Source organism: Gordionus sp. m RMFG-2023, chromosome 4, assembly GCF_954871325.1.
Source record: "Gordionus sp. m RMFG-2023 chromosome 4, tfGorSpeb1-WG-v2, whole genome shotgun sequence".
Classification (NCBI taxonomy): Eukaryota; Metazoa; Nematomorpha; class Gordioida; order Chordodea; family Parachordodidae; genus Gordionus; species Gordionus sp. m RMFG-2023.
In genome coordinates this window covers 8,317,822-8,337,034 of record NC_088778.1, presented here as the reverse complement: position 1 = coordinate 8,337,034, position 19,213 = coordinate 8,317,822, and the positions used below count along the sequence as shown (strand labels likewise).

The 19,213-nt window shown below is 25.7% G+C and overlaps 1 protein-coding gene across 1 annotated transcript; it reads left to right on the top strand.

The window, feature by feature from the left end:
* The first annotated feature begins 7,268 nt into the window (after positions 1-7,268).
* LOC135928591 (glutamate-gated chloride channel-like) lies at positions 7,269-17,274 on the top strand. Its single transcript, XM_065465046.1, has 9 exons — positions 7,269-7,346; positions 8,893-8,963; positions 10,846-11,066; positions 11,468-11,550; positions 11,642-11,776; positions 12,061-12,556; positions 12,918-13,065; positions 16,642-16,823; positions 17,067-17,274. Exons 1-9 carry the CDS (start codon positions 7,331-7,333, stop codon positions 17,272-17,274), a joined length of 1,560 nt encoding a protein of 519 aa, XP_065321118.1. The 5' UTR covers positions 7,269-7,330.
* Positions 17,275-19,213: the final 1,939 nt, after the last annotated feature.

The window sequence follows — 19,213 nt, the reverse complement described above, 5'->3', positions numbered from 1 at the left end:
ATAGGTAAAGGTAGTAAGCATCATTAACCTAATATTTACGCGAGAAATCTTAAAATAAAATATCATCGATAGTCGTCTTTATTGTTTTATTTTATTTTAGCTACTTGCAAAATCTTTTTAAAATTTGAAATTGAGGAGTAAATTACAATATTTGAAAAGAGAGAATATACGCCATATATATGATTATTTATTAGATATTATAATTTTTATAAATATCAAGGTATCCTTTCAATATTAATGATTATTTAGATTATATAATTTGTATAAATATCAAGGTATCCTTTCAATATTAATGATTATTTAGATGATATAATTTGTATAAATATCAGTGCAATCTTTAAAATATTATATTTAAAAATTTTATAACATTTATATAAATTAAAGAAATTTTTTAACAAGATATTTATAAACACTAGCGACTTTTATTATAACAACGAAAATAGTGAGCAGAAATAGGTCAAAGACTTATCTGAGCACTGTCGATAAATTAGCACATTTGACCACAATATCACGTTACTAAATAATTTATTTATTTTGAATATTAGAAAATGCCCATACAACCCGAAAAGAAAACGAATATACAGTATTAATATGATTTGTTGTAACACATTTTCATAATGTGAAAAAACATTCTTATATAGTTAAATAGCTTTCCATAATTATTGTAAAAAACATTTTGATATAAATTAAATTTTTTAAAAAAAATTTGATAAAATTTTTAAAAGTTTTTAAACTTTAATGAAGACTAACATCAAAGTTATGAATCAAATAGTTTTTTTTGGACACAAGTTTAAATGGTAAAATGAAAATTCAAAAAAAAATTTTAATAATAAAGTTCTTAAACTTTAATGAAGACTAACGTCAAAGTTATGAATCGAATATAGTTTTTTTATGTTTTGGACATAAGTTTAAGTGGAAAAATAAGAATTTTAAAAGATATATAAGGTTAGTAAATAATAGAATATTATATTAACAAACCTGAAACTGGAGATAGATTCAAAATACTAGCGATAGTAAAATTTGACATTTAAAAAATGGAAATATAGTTTAAAAAAAAAATTATAAATTATAAAATATAGAAGTTTAAAATTAAAATTGTCGCAAATTTAAGAAAGAATTATTATAGGTTTTAATTTAGGTTAATTACCGGAAGTTTTTAAAAATATAATGTGTTTCTCAAAATTTTCTTTCAAGTTTTTAAAAGTTTTTTTAAAAAAGGATGTATTTTTCTCAACAAGTTTTTACAATAATTACGGAAAGTTAAATGGAAGTGTCGGGGCTTCCGTTATGGAATGGTTGGTGGCACATCGATGATTTTTGGTATGCGTCATTTTAGGAAATTTTAAATTTTATTTAATTTTAAAACCAAAAAAGAATAAGAATTATCTGAAAACCCTAAATTCGAATTTTCTTTCACTTATGTTTATTAAGAAATTATCAAATTTCTTATCCTGATTTTCATTATTTAGATAACTAAAAGTAACATTAATATATTGAAATAATACTTTAAATTTAAATAAATTTTTTCTAAAAATCTTAGAAAATTTTTATTCTCATTTTCTTACTTAAACTTGGGTCCAAAACATAAAAAAATTATATTCGATATATAACTTTGACGTAAATCTTCATTAAAGTTTAAAAACTCTTATTATTAAAAAAATTTTATCAAAAATTTTATCAAAATGTTTTTACAATAATTATGGAAAGTTATTTAACTATATAAGAATGTATTTCCACATTATGAAAATGTGTTACAACAAATCATATTAATACTGTATTAAAAACCAAAACAAAAAAATGTTAACCAAATATTTTAAATTCAAATTCAAATTTTCTTTTGAATTTTAATATGTGAGTTATGATAGGATCCGAGGCGGATTCTGCGATCAAAAAGGTCAGGTCATAATTTTTTTTTTACTGTAAACAATTTGATATTAGATGTGGGCATCCATTATGTCTTTATTTCATTTCATAATGAATGAGAGGACTAAATAAAATTGTGTTCAGCAAAATAAATGGCTCTGAAATATTTTGGTCATGGCTACAATAAATCGTGTCAAATCTGATAAGTCGTCTGACATGTTACAAATGTTTTTTTTGTGGTATATTTAAAAAAATGTCATACTCTAATAAAAATAGTGACCGCTGATAGCACAACATCGCTTGACTTACAAAAAATACATAATGTATAATTAGACAGCTTATCATTCAGAGAAAATTTACGCCTCGATAAGCGACCTCGCGGGTATCAACGAGGCTTAATTATTAGAACTTGTTCTAAATATATAAAAAGGTGCTTTATAAAATAAATAACTAAATAGTAAGCACTAACCTGCTGATAAAAAAAGAAATATGCTTATTTTACTTTAGGGAATCTCGAATCAATATACCTGCGAATAAGAATCTTGAATGAGATGAAACACCTTTATTTTTTTACGCCTTCCAAAATAGGGAGAAAGTGATAAAGTGATAAAGTGATAAAGTGATATAAGAACTTTGCAAGTCCAAATTGAGGAACTACTTTAAATTTGCAGAAGTATTGATATATCGATTTGCTTTTATAACATTTGAGGTTAATCTATATATTTTGCTCCTTTAATGTGAATTTTTTTTCTAGTATATGAGAGACTAACCGCGGAATTCTCAGTTTTATTGAAACCCATTTTGCTGAGAGTTATTTTTAGTTGATCATCAAATATGTTTGGAAACATCTTTATAATAATTAAAGTGTTGAAGCTACCTAATAAGCAGGAAGTACCAAGGTTAAAGCAACCATATAATATGAAGACAGAAAGGATTATATCCTTTTTAGTTATAAGTATTTAAGACTACTAGAAAATTCAATGTTTATTTCTTTAGTTTTAAATAATCAATAATATCTTTGCTTAATCCTATTTTTAAATAAATCATTTTTTGAAATCCTAGTATAAAATTTATCAAGTATTTATTGTATTTTCGAGAACAATATATTTCTACTCCATATATGAGCATGGTTTTTTATAAACATTTATCTAAAAAAATGCATTGGAAAGGATTATCATTTAAATATTTTTTTAATGAAGACTGAAATATATGTAAGTAATTAATATTTTTTTTAAAAAACTTTCCTCTTTTTCTTAACATTAAAAATATTATTAAAATTTGATTATATTATATCTGGTGTCTCCTTGTTCGACTATTATTGTCCGATGTCTTTTTGTCCGGGGGTATTTATATCCAATGCCTTTTTTGTCCAGAATATTTATGTTCGGGTCTTTTTGTCCTGGATACTTTTGACCGATTTGCCAATTTACACATATAAAATGATAAGAGATTATTACTAAAGATATTGGAAAAGAAACTTTATTCAAAATATTTTACGGGCCGAATAAGCTGGAGGGAGGGAGGGGCTTATATTTATTGTTAAATTTTATAAGGTTAAAGTAAAGAATATGATAAAATAACATTGGGTGGGCGCGGGTTAAACAGAATTATTTGAATAAATGGGCGAGCAGATCAATATTATAAAAGTTATAACCGGGTTGGCCTAAATAATATTTTTAGACAGATGGCATTTAGTAGAGCCAAACCTCATAACTGACCCCGAAAAACCCCCTAAGTCTTTTTTTATAAGTAAAGGGAGAGGTGTTTTTTTGATAATTTTGTTTTTATTCACTGGTTAATTATCAAAAAAATGAATTTAAAACTAAGTTTATGTAAAAAAAACAATTAATGATTATAAAAATAAGCGCATATATATAAAAAAAATTTAAAAAATAAACAATCTGATTAAAAATTAAATTTGAAACAAAACAGCATTACTATATGAAACCATGAATAGCAATGCAATTGCTTTAATGAATATCCATCGTAATTGCTTGTTCGAAATAGAAGAATTCATATATATGTTTTTCTGGGAGTTATTTTTCGTGATTCTCTAAAAAAAGGCCCATTATCTCATTGCATATATAATATTTATTTTTAGAAAAATGTAATAAATTCCAAATTAGACAATATAAAGGTGAAATATAGTGTAAAATGATAAGAATAAGGTAGAAAAGGTGAGTCTAGAGAAGATCTGTGGAGAGAATACTGCCATTGAAACTTTGATAATTTGCTTTATGGAGAGCTATATTCAGTGTCTGTCTGAGGAAGAAGCCCTCTTGAGTATTGCCATTATGCTTGCGGATGTGAGATCCTATATCCTTGAAGAAAGATAATACAAGCTTACCAAAGGAGGTTAAAACATTGGATAATATAGGGATAATGATATGATCTTCTGGTATTTTCGAATATTTGGAAATTTTATGTTATACTTTTTGATCAATTAGGTTTGGAGTTTGGTTGGATAAAGCTAATGGATCTATCTATACAAGAAAAGTTCTAAACCAAAAATTAGCCCCGTTTCTATGGGATCAGGGTGATTCTGTGAGGTCACCTTCCTATGAATCTAAAAAGTCCTGGTGCTTCTAGCGGGTATTTGGCGGATTTCAATGTTCGCTGGGGGTTTGCCTGAGGATTTGTCCTTTGCATCTATATATTTTTTTCCAGTCTACAGGGATTCTGCAGCCATAATAGATGTGAGGAAAGGTATTGTGCAATCTAGGTGGATTATTGCATGAATTTAAAGCGAAATATATCCAGATGCGAATATAAAATAAATAGAAGCGCCAATAAATAACGCGAACACGATGTGGTTAATATAAAGGAAATAAAGTCATAATATGGGTCGGTGAATATAAAGGCCTGAACTGGCAAATAGGTTTAATTATATTAAGCGAATGAATCAAGATATGAGAAGTAGCTGTAATGAATACCTCGATAAATGATGCGATATTAATATATAGAAATATAACGGTTTTTATTTTAAAAAAAATATTAAATAATGAATTCTGATATAAAAACGGAATAGTCTAATAACGAAAATTAAGCTAAATATAGGCAAGTTTTGATATATACAATAAACCACTATTGGATAAGAAAACGTGTAATAGCGCGAAAATTAAAGCTAAATGGCGAAATATAAAAGAGGGATTATTGGAATTGAAAGGAAAAACGAATACACAAGATGCAATACCTCCTGTTAGAAGTCTATGAATTGATATGCGAAAATAGCAAAGGAATAATAAATATGTAACCAAGAAATATCAAGCAAAGAGCGAGAATGACGCTCAATATTAGAGGTTTCTAGATATTTTTTTTAAAAAAATGTTAACCTCGAACTATATCAACGGTTTATTTTAATTAATTATAAAAGATTTATTTTTATTTTTAATGATTAAAAATTATACTCTTATAAACTTAAGACAATGATGTTGTGTTGTTATATTTTCGGACCATATGATTTATTATAGTATATATTTTATTTTAATCAATTTAGAGGTAAAGGCAGAATTATTTATATATTTTTAAAGGATGGGTTTTTCTTCTGGGTCCGCAAGAATTTTGATTAGGTTATTTAAAATTAAGAGATTTGGCTGAGATTAAGTTGTAATGATATTGGTCAAGGTGATCAAATAAATAAATAATTAACTTTGAACATTCCATTATATGTTTCTAAAAAATGACATATAAAAATATTATATTTAAAAAATATGTAAAATGCATTGAACCCCCCCCCCCTTCCTCCTCTCCATTAAAATTCATTTAAACAAGATTGGCGTCTATTGCAATCATTGGCATACAACTGAATTCAACGTAAGTGCACTTTTAATTGTTAGCATAAATTACAGAAGCACTGCGACTTATAAAAGTTTTTATGGGTGTTTTTTAAAAAAAAATATGATTTTAAAATATTAATAGATCCATATTATCCATTTTATATAATATTTCAATGCGGGCGTGAGTCCCGCTACCTTCATATAGTCGGTCCCTATGATAGGTTAATATTAGTATCAATGTTATCGTATACCATATATTTTTTTAAATATATTAGATTGCATCATTAAATTGACCAATCTAATCCATTTTTTAAAAATAAATAATTCATTCATATAGTTTGAGAATCCTTAAAAATATATAAAATATATATCATATTATATATTTTTTAATATTTTGTAACATGATTTATTTATATTTAAAAAAAACAGAATTGTAAAAGAAAAAATTCAAATCATGAAACAAATTTTATTTATTTATTTATATAAATAAAAATATTTTCTTACTTTTATATCACAAAAAAAATTAAACTGAAAAGAATGCCACCCTTCTTACGCCTAAATTATCGTTTCATAATCACGATGTCATTATTCCAATATTGCAGGTAACATTTCTTTAATATGGTAAACACAAAACATTTATATTTAACTTAATCTTTTTCATAACTTTAAATATATCGCATTCGTTTGAAAACGGAAATTATGTCTTTTGAAAAATGTACGCTTATGTGACTTAAAAAAATATATATATTATAAAATCAGAGATCTTGTGGAAGTGGTTTTAAACTCCCTTAAAATATTTTGAATGATATTTTTAATTCAAATAACTTCTGTAAAATTTTAATATTATAAGTTTACTTAAAATTTTATGTCAAAATAGTTTGAAATATATAGAATAAGTGTCTTTCAAAACTAAAAACGCGTAAGGTATTAAATATTTGAATTTTAAAGATCCCTCCATAGCCTAAACTCCCAATTTCTCCATTTCCTATAAGGTACAACATTATAAAATGTTATCATATTAACATTATTTGGTTCGTATTTTATTTGTAATTAACATTTATATGAATATATTATTTTTTTTAATTTATAAATATTGATGATTGTCCTTTAATTAAATTTTTCAATAGATAATGGCTTTTATAGTTGTCCTTGCATTATATTTCTTTCTTTCCCTTTCTTTCCTTCTTTCTTTCTTTCTTTCTTTCTTTCTTTCTTTCTTTCTTTCTTTCTTTCTTTCTTTCTTTCTTTCTTTCTTTCTTTCTTTCTTTCTTTCTTTCTTTCTTTCTTTCTTTCTTTCTTTCTTTCTTTCTTTCTTTCTTTCTTTCTTTCTTTCAATCTAAAATAAATTATAAATATAAACTATTCTCTTATTTTAACGACTAAAGAAAATTGACGATATAAATAAGGTATATACATAAGCTAGATTGAAGATTATCCAAAAATAAATTACTTTCCATAAACTGAAACTAACAATTTTTATTGATTTCAAAAAAAAAATTTGGTTTTTCCCGATATAAATATAGTAGTGCTTATTTTACTATTGACCAAACAATAAACTCTTTCGCTTTATATAATATATAAAAATATATATTTTTAGGAATGCATTGAACCCTAATATAGTTATAGAGAAATCAATATTGGATACTTTGTTCAATAATTACGATAAAAGAGTGCGTCCCGGTACTGGCAAAATGGGGAATATTACTGGTATTTTTTTTTGGTTCTTATAAATCTCATGTACCACAATTTTTTTTCTTAAGAATTTCCCATTTTTTAGCCATTTTTTGCATTATAATTTTTCTAAATTTATATTTTAAAGAGAAATAAATATTTAAGAAATAAGTTAATTCTCCAAAGATTTCTCTTGAATTTATATTATAATTTTTCCAAATTGTTTGGTCTTTTATTTAAAAAAAATAAATAATGAGTTATTAGGGATGTCTACTAAATATTGAATAAGAAAATAATAAATACAAAATATGTAATAATATTCCTATTTATTATTTAGAGAAATAAAAGATCGAATGTTTTTTTAATAGATTCATATAAAATATTTATGACAAAACTCTTATAAGTTGAAAAGTTCACAAAAATCCGATTTTTGAATTTAATATTAAATAAAAAGAACTCCAAAAATTTATTTAAAGTTGAAAAAAAAAAGATACGATGATAGAAAAAACAGATTGGAGCTAATATATGACATACTGTCTATATATAAAAAGTTCGCAAGTTGGTCAATTTACCAGTAAAATTCAATGAATTGACAGGAGTATTTGAACTGGTCAAATGCTCTAAAAAAATCTGAAGAAAAAATTTTTTTTAAAAGGGAAAAACGATATTAATACATGTGATCAAAAGCTGCTTATTTTTTGTGCCCATAATATCAAGAGGAGCATCTCACTAGTAGTGAATTTAATGAACAGATATAATACAAAAAATAGCCATTTTACAAGTGGTGATGACCAAAATATTTTAAGTGATATAGTTAATTTCAGGAGTATAACGGCATGTTTAATCATTTTATATGGAAACAGTAATTTCCATAAGAAATAATTAATTCCGACCTAAAGTTAGTGGAATAAACTTTTGCCCGCCATGCCCATTAAGAGACTTTCAATTACTAGATCTACTTTTTTTCTTTAGAAAATATAGGTTGATTTGGGTTAATATTCTTACGAAAACAGAAATCGATTGAAGATCTCGACATCAGGAAAATTGAATATTAAAGAAAATGATAATATTGAATGAATCAGAACAAGACTCTGCTACCGAAAGCTAAACGTTATAAATTCATTTTACTATTATATTCGAAATAAAGTTAATATTGACTTAAAAAAACATTTATTTGAATTTGACCATATTTGACCTGTCAAATTCACAACACTGTATAAAAATGTTAATTTTTTATTTAAAATGCTTTTAAATAGTGTAACTTTGAATTCACAGTTAGCGTTAATTTTCGGTGAGAAATATATAAGAATAAATGTAAAATATTGTATTAATAACATATTTTGTATACTTCACTGCGATTCGCGCTACCGGTGAAAGCAGGGTAATATTAGTTAACCAGTGGACTAAGGAGAGTCTTCGGAAGAAGAAAAAACATAAAATTTTAGAAAATTGCACTTTGAGAATTTGAGTGGCTAGTGTCCGTCTAAATATTCTTTTTATTTATATTAGGTCATTTCAAAGCTTACAAATCCTATAACGATAATTATTCTATATATTTATTTTCTTTTTTTTCGTAACCTAGAAAATGATCCGGCTATAGTAACGGTCAATATGTATTTGAGAAGTATCTCGAAGATCGATGACGTCAGCATGGTAAAGTTTGTTTATTGAAAGAAAAATAATAATGATTTGAAACCTGGACCTGAAAGATTTTTAGTTCCGGTTTTAAATAATAAAATGAAAATATGATGACAATATTATGGAAAATATGGTATTAATAATGATAATAATATATATTCTAAATTTTTAGATTATTTATATTTGCTGATACACTGTATCAGCATATTTTTCAAAGTTGGTTAAAATTTGGTTTCAAATTTGAAGAAGAAGAAAAGAATTAAAACAAGCGAAATTAGTCAATGAAATTTCAAAATTTCCAAATTATACTAAATCATAGGAGAAAAAATAATTTAAAAAAAATTATATTTTTTTTTAACTTTCTCCCAGAGAATAAAGATAACAATTAGGGATTTGAGAATCCCGGCCCTGCCCGTTATTTTTTAATAATCATTTCGGACTGGACTGAGTCGGGTCGGACATAATATTTTTTTAGAAAATTTGGGCCAGGGCAGGTTCAATTTTGTGAAATAAATTGATAACAAGGCGCCAATATTTTTTATTTGCAGAATAATTTTTTTATATTTAAATAAATCCAGGTTGAGGCGGACTAATTTTTATTTTTGGCTCGGAATCGAGCCGGCTGGAGACAAATTTTTTTAAAGATCACTAATAAGGATATCAATTTCAATATATATAAAACTTTGAATGATCACTTTATAAATGAATTATTAATTTTATCTTCACATATATATGTAATTTTATTTTTCAAAATATGCTGGTCAGTAGAGTTGGGTAATTACAAAAAAGAATGGCTGACACGGCTCAATCTACAGGCGAAAGAAAACTCCTGAGATGAGTTAATCTATTTCAATTTACTAAAAGATGTATTTGCCAAAAAAGGCTGATGTTAGAGTCCAACAGAACCGGCCCGACAGCCCATCATAAAATATAGGCTCGGCCCACCCACAAAAATATTAATAATATATTTCCTTCCTTTACTTACTCTTTTTTTGCCTGTTGAATATTAAAATTATAAGAGTTATATGAAAAAAAATGGGCCAAGGTGTAAATATCAGGAGATGGGAGAAATATTTACTATTCATTTTTTTAAAATAATTTGTAGTATTGGTAATGTAACTAGTTACAGGAATTAACTTGAAAAGTAACTAATAAAATATGTAAAATTGTATCTCTCAAATTATTACCTTATTTGATGATTTACTTAAATTTTAAATTATTGTTTTATTATGTCACAGAAAAAAATTATTCTTGTTTTTTTGGGGGACCTTGTAGTCCCACATCCGTTTTTATAGAATGAACATTTTTATATTTTTATTTTGTATTAGTATGAATTTTATACTTATTATATTATGATGTTGGATAAAGCGCTCTAGAATGTTTATTTAGTGTATGGAAGCTTATTTTTTGAGAAAATCAAGCACTTTTTTAAGAAAAATAAATATTACTTTGTGCAAATTTAGATTTTTTTTTATCGGTGCTTATATATATATTAAATGATAAAAAAATTTCATAGCAAATACTTATTTAGTATTTTCATTTCTTTTAAGGATGCAAATAAGTTATATATTAAAAGCAACTTCTAACGACACTAATATTTTGTAATAAAATATATAAGCATCATTAAGTATCAAGTTATGGCTAAGATTTTACGCATAACATTAAAATAAAATACGTATTTTAAGTTTGAGATTTTTTCCCTATAGAACTTTTTTAAAAATTTGGGGTGCAGAGCACAACAGACTTGGCTTAAATTTTAGAAAAAAATTCCCACCAGGTCGTTCCACTGGTTAAAAAATTTAGAGCAATTATTGCGCAAAATGAGTATTTCCTATTTTAAAAATATTGTGCAAAATATTTACTCCCATTTTTAAATATTTAATTAACCCCAAAATAGGAGTACAGCATTCAGCTTACGTTTAGGGAGGAGTGGAACGACGAAAGATTGAGATTCGATAATATGGGGAAAATAGAGTACATCAACCTGCCTACCATGGATAACATATGGCAACCAGATTTGTTTTTCGGCAACGAAAAAAACGCCCATTTTCACGATATGCTAGTGAGAAATCTTTTACTCAGGGTATACCCCAACGGAAATATATTGTACAGTGTCAGGTAAGTCAATTTATGGCCAAAAAAAAATCACAAATGCTTTAATTTTATTTCGTATCACAGATTAAAATTTAATCAGTGTTAAAAGTAAGAAAGAAAGGAAGGAAGGGAAGGAAGGAAGGAAGTGAAGATAAGAAAGAAAATACTTTATCTGGCATAGATCTATAGTTGCCCAAAGATTTTAAGCCCCGACTGGATAAAAATAATTGTTTAAATCTGGAGCCAAGCAGGAATGGAACATTGTTTGGCCGGAACGGTAGAGGACCACAAATCCTCGGCAACTGTTAATAAGTATTTTGTATTGCGAAATATAATGTTATATTATAATAAATTCCTTGCCTTGATATATTTAAGGTTATATTAAATTTTGAGATTTCAAATGACAAAATATAAATAATTTACAGAATATCATTGCTCCTTTCTTGTCCCATGAGTCTGGAATATTATCCCCTGGATAACCAGCGATGTTACATAGAAATGATAAGCTGTAAGTTTAAAGAAATAATACATTATTTTATATAATTTTTCTATTCATTCTGACCTTTAATTATTTAAAGAATTTTATTTATCAACTACAGATGCCTACACTACAAGAGATATCATATTCGTGTGGAAAGAAGACAATCCTATACAAATCATCAAGAATTTACATTTACCGAGTTTTAGCTTAGAAAGAACCCATACAAGTTATTGCACCAGTAAAACCAATACTGGTAAAATATTTGGAATTTAATTAACGAAAAACTGAATACATTACTATTGATAAATTTTATTATTCATTACAATCCCATTATATTAGCAATCAATCAATTATTTAAATTCTATACTTGCAAAGTGACTATTTTTAGATGCGGAGTCCGAATTTTATAAAAAGCTTACAATTTTCAAGCCCGGTCTGATTTTTTTTTAAAGTGAATACTTTTTGAGGTCGGTCATTTTAATTCATTTTACATTATTATTTATGATTGAATGTAAATCTTTAATTATAAAACGATAGGTGAATACAGTTGCTTAAGAGTCGAACTCTTATTGAGGCGAGAGTTCAGTTACTACATGCTCCAACTTTACATCCCCTCCTTTATGTTGGTCATAGTCTCTTGGGTGTCTTTTTGGCTGGACAAGGAGTCGGTTCCGGGTAGAATATCAATAGGAGTTACGACATTGCTAACCATGGCTACCCAATCATCCGGAATCAATGCTAAGTTACCACCTGTCTCCTATACCAAAGCTATAGACATTTGGATTGGCAGTTGTCTAACTTTCATATTCGGCGCTCTGTTAGAATTCGCGTTAGTAAATTATACGGCTAGAATGGAAGCCTTACAGGCGGCTAATAAAGCTAAAAATGGTAATAACTTTAAAAAGGTTGCAGAGGACCATACAAGGTCTACCACGAAATCATCTGAAGCGCAAGATGTTATAAGTAACGAGCATTCGCGTATGATCGACTTTGAAAGTATGGGAACTACTTATGGAGAAACCAATGATGGAGGGTTATGCGTTTTATATTATAAGAGTTTAAGTTCTATCAGATATTGGCGCACATATTAATATTTCGCATTTGAAAATTTTATTTAATAGTGGGCTTTAAAATTAACCACTCCAGTTCAAATCTAGGCAGTAAAGTTTTGCAAAGCCCAACTTGTTAGGAATTTTTGTACTAGTTGTCTGGCAAGGCCCCTTAGTTTTTTTTAAATTTCCCAGCCCCGCGTGCCGGTCTTTGCAGATCTCTATTAGACGAGGCCTACTTATATTTTTAAATGGTCTCTTGTCCTTCACAATCCTCATTCCAATAAATATTTTTTGCAATCAAAATTAAATTTTCACATTTTTTTTTTGAATAATAAATAACAGGTTTGAAGATGAAACAGAATATTGTAAATGTGGTGCCCCTTTGAGTTCGAGAGATAAATTATACTGCGCGAATGGTGGCGGGAAACTTTACGGTAATGGTTCATACCATGATGGGATGCACGAGGTCTTCAAAGGGAGACATGATAAAGTAATATGAATAAGTTATATGGTAATGTTGTATTTTATAAAAATATCAATCAATTAGTAGTAATATTACTTTGGACAGTATAAAACGTTTAACCTATTTAGTGATTATAATGAAGCTTTATAAATTATTTCATTTTAGGCTTAATCTTTTTAAAAAATTCGAAAAGTTTCAAAACATTTGCAAATTTTTTAGAAATCGTATGTTAAATTTTTTCGAAATATTCTAGAATTATGTTTTGGACATATTTCCATATTTAAAATAGCTTAAATTTTTTAGAAATCATATGTTAAATTTTTTCGAAATATTTTAGAATTATGTTTTGGACATATTTTTATCAGAGACCTGCAGGCCCGGCCCGGGTACCAGGGCTTGAAATTTTTAAAATATACCCGGGCCGGACCTGAAAATTTTTTTTTAAAAAACCTGGGCTGAGCCGGGCCGGGCCGTATTTTTTTAAAAAATTAATACAACATGAATTATTATATTCGTCAATTAGATATGGTTATAATGATTATATATAGTTATGATTAATATAATGTTTGGTGAAAGTTAACACTAGATAACACTCATAGTATCTATTACATAATAAAATTATAGTTTTCCTGCCATGGAATAAATACACAAATTAAATACATTATTATATAATATATAATATGTTATATTTTTTATTAATTAAAATATCATTTTTATTTTTTTTATAAATACATTCTCAAAATATTATTTACATAAATTTTTTATAGTATCAATTTGTAATATACTAAATATCTGTTTAGAATTAAAAAAAATAAAATATGTAATGTTGTTAAACGGCTCGTTTTGAGCCGATTTTTAAAAACTGCTAACACAGTATTTTATTCAGAAATTACGCAAGCCTGAAAATTTTGTTTATGGAAGGAGCAAAGGTCTAGACATATAGTATCGGAATTTCGAGGCTTAGTCAATATTTTATTGAGTTAGCCGTTTTTAAAAATCGGCTCAAAACGAGTCGTTTAACAACTTTAGCTAATATACATGCCTATTAAATGATAATATTCGCCGAAAAATATGTTAAAATACGAAATAATGAATTTTTTGTATATACACCAGGTCGAATATAATTTTAAAAAATTCCGAGCCGAGCCCCCAAAATTTTTTTTTAAATATTCGGGCCGGGCCTAAAATTTTTAAACCCAGGTCGGGCCGTAAAAAATCCGGGCCGGGCCGAAAATTTTTTAATCTGGGCCTGGCCGGGCCATACAAATGGTACCTCTGCAGGTCCCTGATTTTTATATTTAAAATAGCTTATTTCTTTATTTTCATTAAAGTTTTCGAAAGTTTGTGAATTTAATTTTTTTTGACATTTTGGACATAGTGTTATTAAAAAAAAACAAATACCACTTTGTGGATATTATCAAGTATTTTCCGGATTTTTTGGAAAATACTTTTCATTTTCTAAAAAGGGATCTAGGTATATATGTTACCGTCAATGTATTATTTTCGGCAATGTACACATTGCCTGATTATTTTAGGCAATGTGTTACGGTGGTATGGTAGCCAGGGTGAATTAGTTATTTAGGCAATGTATTATTTTTGTAATATATTATTAATAATATTTTATTTATTATTAATAATTTTTTAAGATTATTTTTCTTAATTTATAATTTTTTTTAGATAATATAATTTGTATTAAATATAATATTTTTATAAAATGATTTTTGATCGCTAATTTTTAATATTATTTTTTACGTATTTTTTCCTGATATATCTTTTGATCGCTAATTATTTAGGTAAAAATATAAACATGTTATATTAATATTTTAGTGAAGATGTACCATAGAAAAGTGACAAATGACATAATCGTTTTTTGAACTTTTTAAAAAATTTTTTTAAATTTGCTTTGAAAAAATTTAAAAAAGTTCAAAATAACGATTATGACAATTGTCACTTTTCTATGGTACATCTTCACGGAAATTTTAATTTAACATGTTTACAATTATATATTTTTACCCATTTGCTTTAAAAAAATTCAAAAATAGCGATTATGACAATTGTGACTTTTCTATGGTACATCTTCACTGAAATTTTAATTTAACATTTATTACAATATATATTTTTACCTATTTACTTTAAAAAAATTCAAAAAAGTTCAAAAATAACGATTAAGACAATTGTCACTTTTCTATGGTACATCATCTCACTGAAATTTTAATTTAACATGTTTACAATATATATTTTTACCCATTTGCTTTAAAAATATTCAAAAAAGTTTAAAAATAGCGATTATTACAATTGTAACTTTTCTATGGTGCATCTTCAATGAAATTTTAATTTAACATGTTTACAATATATATTTTTACCCATTTGCTTTAAAAAAATTCAAAAAAGTTCAATAATTATTATGACAATTGTCACTTTTCTATGGTACATCTTTACTGAAATTTTAATTTAACATCTTTACAATATATATTTTTACCTATTTAATTTAAAAAAGTTCTAAAATAACGATTATGACATTTGTTACTTTTCTATGGTACATCTTCACTGAAATATTAATATAACATGTTTATATTTTTACCTAAAAAATTAGCGATCAAAGATATATCTGGGAAAAATACGTAAAAAATAATCTTAAAAATATTTAAAAATAATATTAAAAATTAGCGATCAAAAGATATATCAGGAAAAAATACGTAAAAAATAATATTAAAAAATATGAAAAATTAGCGATCAAAAATCTCTTTTATAAAAATATTATATTTACAAATTATATTATCTAAAAAAATTATAAATTAAGTAAAATAATAATCTTAAAAAATTATTAATAATAAATAAAATATTATTAATAATATAATATTACAAAAATAATACATTGCCTAAATAACTAATTCACCCTACCACCGTAACACATTGCCTAAAATAATCAGGCAATGTGTACATTGCCGACAAAAATAACACATTGACGCTAACATATACATCATATAAAATGTATTAGATACAATTTTTGTTATAATTATTAAAATGAGCTAAATAAGAATTTATTGAATTTATCTCATCTATATATAATTATAACATAAATATAAAACATTCTCGAAATTTTGTCCCCATCCATGTAATGAAATAAACTCGGACATAATATTTAATTCAAATAATTAATATTTTAATATAATAAAATTATATCAAAATATGTCTAGAAATAGATACAGATACCTCTAAAATATTATCCAAATACTTTAACAACTCTTGTATTTTGAATATAATTACATTAAAAGTTAATGTTAAACTTAAATTAAACATAAATATTAATTTATGACTTTATTATTAAATATATCTAAAACCACTTGTTATATATAATGAGAAATCTCAATAATAGCGTATGAATTTTACCTGAAACATTTGCAGTTTACCTAGCATTTTGAAGTTTATCAAACTTATATTGGATTTTTTTATAAAAAAAATAAAAATGAGAACATCTTTATGATTGGTTGTGATTGATCTCTCTCCTTCCCTCCTATTCTAAGAAAGAATTACAGTTTTATAAATTTTGTCATCATCAATTCTTTTTAAATAAAAAATATTTATTTAATTTTGACAACACAGACGCATACCTTAAATGATTACAATACCCAAAGCGAAGTTTCGTTCATGCTTCCCTCGGCTTCCATGAGTTACGATACCAACAATCATGTCAAATCTAAGGGGAGTAAAAGGAAATTAAATCGGAGTCAAACAATGAGTGAATATCACATGGGGTCTGAAGAGAGAAATAAGATGGAAGAAGGGTATTGTTATGATATAATTAAGAATTTGTATATTTTTAAAGGTATGCAATATAGACTTAAATTTACAAGAAATAAATGATTACATAAATCTTGATGTCTAACAGGATATATTTTGAATTATGACTAGGGCTTGTGGAAATCAAAAACCGAAAAGAACTTTTTAAAAATTATGAATGTGAATTTTTGGTTTCGAATTATCCAAAAAATAACTTATTTTTAAAAAAAATTAATTGTTAACAACAGATATTCTATGATGAATTCTTCCTATCCTTCATCCACATTGCATCAACCACCTATTATTACGAATAAAAGATCTGGAGGGATATGCTTCCATTCATTCATGAAAAAGTACAAGAGTAGATCTAAAAGGATAGACGTATTATCCAGAATATTTTTTCCGCTCGCATTTACGGGATTTAATATAGTGTATTGGGTGGCCTATATGGTATGACCATTTATATAAAATCTTCAACAAAAAAAATCACAAAAATAATTAATTTTTTGAAATGTCGATCGTAGAAATTGCTTGTATAACAAAATGTTAGGATCATCTTAGCATTATGATATCTAAAAAGCTAGTTTGTACTTTTGGATTTTAAATCGCGATGTAATTTATGTATTTATCATCTTTTATTTCCGATATAGAGCATAGATTTTAGTCGACATATCATTGAAAAAACTGCATTTACATTAAAATTTAATTATATTGTGTTTAATGTTTACTTGTATATTTAATTTATCAATTTGATATAAAAAAAATTTTTTATTACTAAATTTGTATTCGTCAAACTTTTGCAAAAAGAATAGTAAAAAAAATTATATTCAGCCTTGGATTGTAATATTAAATTACAATAAATAAAACCTTATTTATATCGTGCACATAGTTATTATTAAACAATAAAAGGTTAGAAATCACTAAATGACCTAAATACCTTTAATATATCTAATTTCTAAGCTTGAAGAACTATAGGATCAATTTTTGTCATCATTGTATTCAAAAAGTGATAATTGTTAGTATAAAATCTAATTAATTTTCTGTTCTAAAATAAAAATCAATTTAATTTTAAATCACCCCGATTTCTTTAAAAATTAGTGATTTAGATCAATATTTTAAATAAAATTTTATTTACTAAATTTGATCGAAATACTTTATATAAGGATAGAGTAAGACTTGGATTATTTTAGAATTAAATTTTTACATGAAAAATATTAAATTGTACCAGTAATCCTTACTTGTTAGATTAAAAAAAAATGCTTGATTTATTTTGTATTTCATTGTTTCAATTTTTGACATGTAGTGAGAATTATTTAATAATCTAATGGCTGTAAACCCTCCTAAAAAATGGTTCGTTCATTGAAATATCTCTGAGCTCGGTTCGGGTTTAGTCTATTAAAATATAAACTCTAGAATTTAGTAAAAATAACAGAAATATCAGTTTTGAGATTTTATCATTATAATTCGAATGCAAGAATTATCATATCTTCCAAAAGCTAGACGTTAAAATTAAAAGATCGATTTTCTATGCCTAACTTTGATAATGCATTACAACTTTTCACATACTAGTTTTCCTAAACGATTCCTAAGTTTGAAATAACTCTATATGATTAAAATGCTCGAGTGAAGCTGATGATTGTTTTATTATGAATTAAATATACTGCTAACCATAATCATTTTTTTTATTATTTCATTGGAAAACATAATTTTATTTAACAAGTCGATGTATCGAATTGATTGTATCCATGTTCCATTGCCACTTCGGTTTCACTGTTTGTTAAATTTGAAACATATTTGGAGTTTAGAAGATAGGATAAGAAATGCGTCGGAACAAAATATTAAACAAATCAAATCAATCTAATCATTTGTAAAATGATTGGTAATTTGAAAAAAAGATTAATTATATCTAAATTAGATTAGTTTATTATTTATTATTATAGATTGTTTTTATAACACACCACCTGAAAATAAACATTATAATAAATAATTGATTTATCATCAGAAAAAAATTAATTAAACCATCTTTATCATAACATAATTGAAGAACGAGCTTCTCTCGAAAAAAGAAAGGAAAGGTAGAGTTTTAACATTTTTGGAGCGTACTAAATAATTACCACAAAATTAATAATCAAGATTATTTTAAATCAAGGGTACCCAATTGAGAAATAAGCAATAGCTAAAATAATAAAGCCACATTTATTTAATTAGTCAAATCACTTTTTTAAATTTGGTTTAATAGTTTTATTTGAGGATATTCATAATAGTATTCGTTTAAATGAATGTAACTGATATTGACTAGTTAAATTTTTTTAAAAACAGTTTTTACATATCATCGAATTTTTGATTGAAAGTTGGATTTTCATTTGACAAAATATCAAATTAACACATGGCTTAT

Bases quoted from the DNA above. Each gene is read 5' to 3' on its own strand.
- LOC135928591 (XM_065465046.1), top strand. The intron at 11,551-11,641 runs GTAAGTTTAAAG...TATCAACTACAG, and splicing joins TTACATAGAAATGATAAGCT to ATGCCTACACTACAAGAGAT. The intron at 16,824-17,066 runs GTATTGTTATGA...TGTTAACAACAG, and splicing joins AGAAATAAGATGGAAGAAGG to ATATTCTATGATGAATTCTT.